Source organism: Zalophus californianus, chromosome 16 (genome assembly GCF_009762305.2).
Source record: "Zalophus californianus isolate mZalCal1 chromosome 16, mZalCal1.pri.v2, whole genome shotgun sequence".
In the NCBI taxonomy this organism is placed as follows: Eukaryota; Metazoa; Chordata; class Mammalia; order Carnivora; family Otariidae; genus Zalophus; species Zalophus californianus.
The window spans coordinates 19,654,944-19,663,410 of NC_045610.1; the positions used below are offsets into that span (position 1 = coordinate 19,654,944).

Below are 8,467 nucleotides of genomic sequence, written 5' to 3' on the forward strand. Positions count from 1 at the left end.
GGTTTCACCAGCACCCCACAGCAATCCTAAATCCCCAGCCCTTCCTCATTCATGACAGGACGTCCAAAGTCCCAGGTGTGAGCAGTTAGTTAGGAGACTTGAGGCAAACACTAGCACATGGTGCTGGTCCGTGGGGTCTGGGCAGGGCACTGTGGGGCCACCTGTACTTGGGAGCAAAGATGCCCCTGGAAGGAGTTGTCCCGGAGCAGGACTCCTGAACCTAGCTACAGGAGGAGCCTAGATCCAGCCTGCCAGCCCAGAGACCCCAGAGCATCACTCTTCATGGAGGGCCGGTGTTGGAAAAGGAGCCACCCAGTGGGCCGTGTCCCCATGTGGGGCCTCAGGAGCTCCTCTTCTGGCTCACCCACCCCCAGGGAGGAGGGGTGGCCGGGAGCCCTGCCCCTACCTGGCAACTTGGTTCCCCTGAGCAGGCCTGTAACTCCTCCTCAGGACCCCCTGACCTCTCAACATCCAGACCTCCCCCCTAAGCCCGGCAGAGGCCCCATCATCTATGGGCATCTTGAGCTGGCCGTGACACGCACGAGAGGAGGGTGCTGGTGGGAGTCAGGAGACCGTGAATGCCAAGAAACGGGTTCTGGTGGGTTCTGAACACTTCTGGGAGCTGATGTCGCCCTTGTCCTCCACAGGAGAATCATAAGCTGCGGGACCAGAATGATGACTTGAATGGACAGATCTTGAGCCTCAGCCTCTATGAAGCAAAGAACCTCTTTGCTACCCAGACCAAAGCCCAGTCTCTGGCTGCAGAAATAGACACAGCCTCTCGCGATGAGGTAACATGCCCGTTCGTTCTCACTTTGGAGCCTCGGCCTCTCCTCTGTCCTGTCCTATTCCCATGTGCTGTGATGAGAGGCCCCAGGCCACCTTGAGCAGGAAAAGCAGACTGGAGCCGTGAGGGATTCTGGCTATAGGTGGAGTTACGTCAGTTCTGATTCTTCCACTCACTGGGAGAAGCATGGGTTTGGGAACAGACGGAAACATGCCAGTTGAGCAACATGCTTCCATCAACAGGTAGCGCAGGAGAGGCTAGAACTCCTCTCCCTCAAGCCAAGAAGGGGAGGACCCTAGCCTTTCTTGAGCACCTGCTTGTAGTATATCTTCTGACAATTGGAAGGCTTTCTGGACGCTTCCATGTTACCGATTGGGAAACTAGGATACAAGATCACCCAACTTGTGGGGAGTGAAGGACCCAGGTCTCCAGAACCAAAGTCCATTCTTTCTGCCCCACCAGGGTGTGGTTATAAAAGATCAGGCCTCCAAAATGTCCTGGTTATATATTAACGTCAATCATTAAGAAGTCCCTGAACCCTTTATCCTGTGCTTGGGACACAGAGCTAAGAGCTGACCCCTCGTCTCAAGGGTCTCCAGCCTGAGGGCAGAGCCAGCATTTCCTCCTAAAGGATATGTCAGGAATGGATCCACACAGGGTGGGTGGCAGAGCCAGGGTGGCGAGGGGCCATTTTGGGTAGAGGAAACGGCTAGAAACCTCGGGAGTCTTAGGGCCCTGGGACTTTGGATGTCATTCTTGATCATAAATGTCTTTGGCCAGTGTTCTCAGCCTGTACCAAGTAATTGCTTCTACTTGGGTCCCTCCACAGACCAGCTGAATCCGAATCCCTGGGGGCGGGGCCTGGGCACGTGCATGGCTCTCACTCCTTAGGTGTGAGAAGGGGCCCTCCCAGAGCTGCTATAGCTTGCTTCTGGCAGCCGAATGCTGAGGTGGTCCTGGGGTCTGCCTTGCCTGGGGTCTCCTGAGCCCCTCGTTTGTCGGGCACTGGCTCACCGCAAGCTGGGAATCTGGGCTCCCTCTGCACCGGAGCCCGGGCCCGGCCTCTGACCCACGTCTCCCATTCCCTCCAGCTCATGGAAGCCCTGAAGGAGCAGGAGGAGATCAACTTCCGGCTGAGGCAGTACATGGACAAGATAATCCTTGCCATCCTGGACCACAACCCCTCCATCCTTGAGATCAAACACTGAGACAAGGGCTGGCTGCAGAGCAGCTTCGGGGACCCTCAGACCCCGGGCCCTGGGACCAAGGGGCAGACCCCGCTTGAGGATGCAGCCCAAGCCGGGCCACACACACACATACACGCACGCACGCGCACACACACGCACACACACACACACACACACACACACACACACTGTAAATGTATCTCTGGCCACCATGTCGTGTGTACTGGTGTGTATGTGGGGGAATACGTGCACGCAGCAAGGAGTGAGTGTGGGGCCGTGGCTCTGGATGAGATCTCTGCCGTTCCTGTCCACACGGAGCCCTTTGCAAGGGCAGATGGCCCTGGAGGTGGGAGGGGCAAGGTCTGCAATCAGGAGTTACTGTAATAACAAGAACTGGAAGATGGTGTTTCAGATACAGGACAAAAATGATTCTACCTCTGGGGAGAAGGATTAAAACACACTCTAGTGAGACAGGCTCTTTCACCCCACCCCTGTTCCCTCTGGGAGTGAGAGCCCATTTGTGATCTTTTCCAGGAGTTCAAATGCCCAACAGCTGCATCCTCCCCAACCTCTCTGGCCACCTTTGAAGCCTAGGTGCTCAGGCTCTGAAAAAATGAAGGGGCCCTCCCAGAGCCCCTCCCCGGCTGGCAGCCCCCCGCTATCCTTGGGCACTGTGTGTCCACAGGACTCAGGCTTGCAGAGGAGCTAACGTGGGGCGACCTTCATTCTAAGAGTTCTTGGTATTTTTAGAGGTCTCTGTACACTTCCCCAACCCTGCTTACCTACCTCTTTCTGTTCTATTTTTAAGACCATGAAAAATAAGCAGCATTTAACTTGGGGGTACAGTGAAGGGATTCAAAAGGAGATGGGGGAGCCGGGGGCCAGGGGTGTCTAAAGTACGTGTTGGCATTGGGCATCCAAAGACCTGCTTTTCAGGGAGGAGCATGCTCACACCCCTGTTCGTTTCCTTCCCTCTGGCTGCATTTTACTAGAAGAGAAGAGAAACACGGAGGGACTGTTTTCATGGCATCGGCGGGCAAGGAGTGGGCTGCCTTGCTGCCCAGCTCCCGGTCTCCGCACGGCCTGGGGATTCTGAGCTCTGGGCTTGGCTCAGCTGGGTGGCGAGGGCCCCGGGTTCCAACTGTTAGAAACACTCTCTTGCATCCTGCTCTCAGCCAGGTGCGGTGTGCCAGTGAGAGACACAGTTGGGGACGTTGTAGGGAAACCTTAGTTTTCCATCCTCAGTGGCACGTGGTGGAAATGGACACTGGACTTTTAATGTGATCTTTTGTTCTAGGCAGCTAGGAGTAGATAGGGTACTTTGAGCCTTCCAGTTTTTCTCAGTGGTACATGGCTTGTGATTCGTTTCCTTAATCCAAGTATATTTGAACATGTACGGTCTTAATCTTTTCCCCTGCAGTTTCTTCTTGTCTTCAATTCTGGTGTAAAAAGGAAAGTTTGGGCATGTTGGGGAGGGGCTGGAGGGGTGTTCGCAAGGAAGAGAGGGCTGTAGAGGGTGAAGAGGGGCTTGGGGGCTTGGGGATGCACGTTCCCTGTTCACAAAGGCAGGGTTGTGGCCAGGACCGGTCTTCACTCCATGCCAGTCACCTTCTGCTGTTGTTGGATCGTGTGATTTCTCTTTTAAGTTCATGTGTGGGATTTGTTTCATGCCGCAGGTAATGGGGCTGTGTTGGTCCGATCCAGGACTTTGGGGTCAGCCACCCCAGGAAGACTAGGGCAAGGGGTCCATCTTCTGAGAGCCCTCAAGCCCCTAGGATGCTGGTGTCCTTGGGCTCCTCCGGGGTCTGAGAAGCAGCAGCGGCAGTAGAAAGAAGGCAGAGAGGAGTGGGTCTCTTGAGAATTTGCTAAAAGGCGGCAGTGGCCCCAAATTAAAGGAAAGGAAAGAAAACATATCATGACTTGGCTTTGGTCTGGATTTACATTGGAAGGAGTCCTTCGGAGGCCAGCCAGATCAAGGTCCTGGTCCGTGGGGGAGTCCGTAGGAGTGAGCATTTTGTATGTAAAACTTTCTATGCTCTTTAGCTGCACCGATACGGAATTCCAGAGAAGGCCCCAGAGGCCTTATGTGGGAGGGAATTTCTGCTTTGTTGAAAAGGGGTGGAAAGCGGCGGGCTTGCCATGTTTTGCTGCCCCCTTCCTGAAGGGGGCGCCACCGGAGCAGCCTCGTCTGAAAGGCCCCTAGGGATCTAGTGCTGTGCATGGGGGTCTCTGGAAGAGGGCTGACTTTAAAACGAGACTAAACTCCATGTTACCCAGGCCTCAGGTTCAATCCAACCTTCTTCAACCAAAATCGTCTTTAAAAAACCTAGGCTGTCATTCTAGTTGGCTTTTCAAGATCATGTCGTGTTTTTAACTGCTCTTCTATGCGTGAAAGCTAGCTTTCGGGAGGCACATGCGGCCAGGGTCCCAGCCCCATGGACCCCAGCGAGGGTTCCAGAGCGGTACTGACTCTGGGAGCACATCCCCGCCCCCTTCCTGGGCTTCCCCCTCCTTTGTGTGTTGTCTGATTGAGAGTTCCCCCTCTTCTCTCTGGGTGCTGGAACGGCTTAAGTAGTACACACAATGACCAGCGCGGTGTGCCTTTCAGGCAAACAAAACACAACTCCTAATAGAAGTTATGTTCCATGCAATACTTGGGACACATCTAAAACGGAGAGATTTTAAAAATTCTGATACCTGGGCCGAATCCCCAGAGGATCCGATTTCCTTGCCGTGGGGTGTGGCCCAGCTATTGGAATGTTTAAAGAACCCCCCCAGGTGATTGTAACTTAACTGAGTGCCCAGGTGCGTTTTGTTTTTTGTTACTGCTAAACCTGGCAACTCTACCTAGTAGGGATTAGTAGTAACTCATCCAAAGTTGAGCAGTGTTTCGGGGGCACTCGGAGGGGGTCCTACAACAGACCCACATTTTACACAGCACTTGGCTATCCTTACATTCAACGGGAAGCCAAACAAAGTTTGCAGAATCAGCAAGTGAGCTTTATAAAGTTCTCGGAAAAAAAAAAAAAGTGTATATTTGAAACTTTTGAATTGGCCAAGTTAGATTATTTTAAGTTTGTACATTCTTTGAGAATTGTCAGAGGGAAATGCCTTTATTCTGACTTTATTTCTCACTTATTACAAACACAGAGCTCAAGAACCTCCCAAGGCACTTGGACCCGAAACAGTGGTTTTTGACTTGGGCTGTGCATCGGAATAACCCGGGGAGATTTTCGAAATTCTGCTGACTGAGCTGCCCCACCCCAAGATTCCAGTGTAATTGGTGTGGGTGTGGCCCAGGCATCCAGATGTTTAAAGTGATTCCCAGGCCATGCTGATGTGTAGCCCAAGGTTGAGACTAGAAGGTTCCTAGTCAGGGATGGAGAAAAGGGTGGAAATGGCTGTCGGGTTTGTTAATCCAGGTGCTACTTTAACAGTGGGGGTGTCGATGGCTTTGATGGTTTGTGAGCAGATCCCTCACCCCAGGGATGGGAGGCCAGATGCCTTCAGGAACTGGTGTACCAAGCTGTTCTCTCCAGCCTGGGGGTTAGCAAACCTGAGTGGCAAGTCTCCGCCTGGTGCCCATGGAGTCGCGCACAGGCCCATTCTGGAGTCAGGGGTCAGGGAGGGGCTGTCCCCCTGAAGCAGCCCCAGAAACAGTCTTCTACTCGCACAGCTGAGCAGGAGGGGACACTGGCCTCTGATCCGTTTTCAGGCTGGGTGGAGGAGCGTCACCCCAGCTCTTCCACTGTTAGTAGTCAAACCAGCATCCCAGCCCATGTTCTAGAGGCTCCGGGCACTCATCTGCCGGCAAGTCTGGTTCCTGAGCCCGTCAGGTGCAGTGGTCAGGAGGGCACCGCGTAGGCGCTTTCGTTCCAAGGAGGGGCTTCATAACTGGCAGAAACCTGCAGGGGCCAGTGGGGCCTGGTGGCTCAGGGAAGAATTAAGCCCACTTTTTGTGCTCTGTGGCTGTGTGTGTTTAACGCATTAGCAAATTTAAACCTAAAAGGGGAAGTTTGGGGATGGTCACCATGCCAAGGAAATGACTGTTTGCCTGGCAGATCCATGGCAACTCTTTGAAAGTGCTAAGGAGAGTTTTAGGTTGAGGACTTCAGTGCTGGCCCCCTCCCCGGTCGTGCCTCCTTCGGGACTAGGGCAGCCCCTGTAGGGCGATGCTTCAGGCTGGTACCCCCTGACTGTTGAGGGGCCACGTACCCCTAGGTGACTTCAGGCAAGTTCCTTCCCTTGACTCACTGACCTTAGGGACCTTCTGGGCCTGCCCAGCCTCATGGCAGAACAGCTCTAAGGCCCTTCTGCCACATTCTCTGCTGCCTACCTGAGAAAATCGGGTGCCTTCTGGAAAGGTTTCTAAAAGCATAGACTTGGTGAAGTGTGATGCCGTACATCACTCCGATCTTGTAGGCTCCTTCTCTCTCCCTGAGACTGTAGGGGGAGGGTTGTCTGCCCCGAGCCCCCAGCAGGAAGGGTGGCTGAGAATGGCATGTCAGGGCTGCCCACGCAGGACATGAGTGCTGCTGCCTGGGGGGGCCTGCGCCTCCTGCTGGGCCCCTGGGTTTGTGGGGAGACTGCTTCCCGCGCGGCCCCTCTGCTTTGCTGTGCTGCACAGGCTGTGTTTCGTCTGCATGGTTTGGGGTCGTTGTCCTTGTGCCTTTTTCCTTCCGTCTCCGCTGTACAGGAGTTTCCATGTCCCCACTGCCCCTTTTCTACACCCTCGCGTTCCCCTGGCCCTTCCCCAGCCCTGTAAATGTGTACATAGCGCCCCACTTGGTGTCATCGTGCCTCCACCACACCTGGTGTGCTCCCAGGCCAGGCCTCCCCGCACGTTGATCCATGTGGAGAGGCTCAAGGCTGAGCCTCCGCTCTGCTCGCTCAGCCTTGCAGATTTGGTAACTTTGTACAGAACTCTTTTTACTGTGGTCTTCAGCTTGGAGGGCTCGGACCCTCTTAGCCACCCCCCCACCCCCCCCACCCCCGTGCAGCCTGTAGCTAGTTTAGAAGCCTTGCACACCAGAAAAGGGTAACTGTGTAAAGCACCTTCTCCCACAAACCTCTTCCCCTGCATTGGTGTCAATATTTCTAGAAAGCTGGGCGCGCCAGGGCAGGGACGTCATGGGTCTGCAGCAGCGCCCCTGGTCCCGGGGGGAAGCTCCAGCAGTGGGGGGCTCCCAGTGCTTGGCATTGGGCTGCCTTCAGGACCACCGCCGTCTGGTGTCTCGAACAGCCTTGGACTCCAGGTGGGCAGAAAGAAGAGGCTTCTGGCAGCTGCCCCGGCCCGTCATTAACATAACAACTGCCGAGCTCTTCCTCCTTTGCCCAAGGTGCTCAGACCCGAGTGCCATTAATTCCCGGCTACCGGCTGGACTGCAGCGGGACCGGCGTGGTGAGGACTCGCGCACAGCCTGCCGGCTCCCTTCATCCCAGCCCTTCCTGCTTTCTTGGCTGGGACCCCAGGGGCCCAGATTGGATAAGCTGCACGTGTGGCCTCATGCCCAAGGGTTTGTTAGATGGCTTTGACTCTGTGGGATTCTCCTTGAGTCCCACCCCAGGAGCCTCCATCTGGAAGCGGGCTTAGCTTCAGGGCTGGGCTGAGACCTCCACCCCCAGGCTCCAGGGAAGGGGAAGGGGGGGGCCAAGGCTGTGTCCCAGGGCCTCAAGCTCTCCGCCCCCTACCTGCTTCTAGCCAAAAAGGAGCAGGCTCTCAGAGGCAGTCTCTCCTTCAGGAACTCTAATGTACAGACCGAGGTGTAAATAAATAGTTTGCTTTTCTTGCCTGACTTGATGGTGAGTTTCTGTGGTTGGGGGAGGGAGGGTGGAAGAGGGAGACCTGGTTCCAGGGCTCCTGGGGACAGACCGTCTTCTTCAGGAAGAGCAGGCCCCACCCAGCATCCCAGGGTGGCTGGTGCTGTCCTCCAGGTGCAGGGCAGAGCAGGGGGTCACCCCGCAGACCCTCGTTTTGGTCCGCCGTCCCCAGGAGAGATGTGGATCCCAAAAGCCCCTGCAACACCACACCATGTCCATCCCCAGGGCTATGATGTTCAAAAACCTTGTCTTTGCCGCAACCAAGTCCCCTTTCCCAGCAAGGACCTCCCAAGGGTCTTCAGCTTGCCCTGGTCACTCTAATGGGGCTCCAGGGCCATCCTCCATGTCCACCACTGTGACTCCCCTGGGTCACGGGCTCAAGTCCTCCCCTCAAATTTGGTTTCAGACCAACCTGACAGCACGAGTCCTGCTAAGCCCAGGAGCATCGAGGTAGCTCCAGGTTGAGTGGCCCTGATGCCCAGCTTTCTGCCCTCTGTCTGCCCCTTCCTCTTACTACGGGATTCCAGGTGTGGGGAAGGGATTCACAGGTGGCCCTGGCCCACCACCTGGAGAGGAGTCTGCTCTCCCTGTTGGCCCAGACCCTCAGAACAGATCCCTCCACCTCCCCACACGGGCCCTTGTGTGGTGGGTCTGCCTGGGCAGCAGACAGCTC

General features: G+C 55.4%; 1 protein-coding gene across 1 annotated transcript in view; it reads left to right on the plus strand.

Moving 5' to 3' along the window:
- The window catches only part of RAB11FIP4 (RAB11 family interacting protein 4), a 115,498-nt gene extending 107,729 nt beyond the window's left edge, over positions 1-7,769 (plus strand). Inside the window, 2 exon segments of the mRNA XM_035724644.1 lie at positions 648-791; positions 1,879-7,769. Of these exon segments, the coding sequence (XP_035580537.1) occupies positions 648-791; positions 1,879-1,995 (261 nt within the window). The 3' untranslated portion in view covers positions 1,996-7,769.
- Positions 7,770-8,467: the final 698 nt, after the last annotated feature.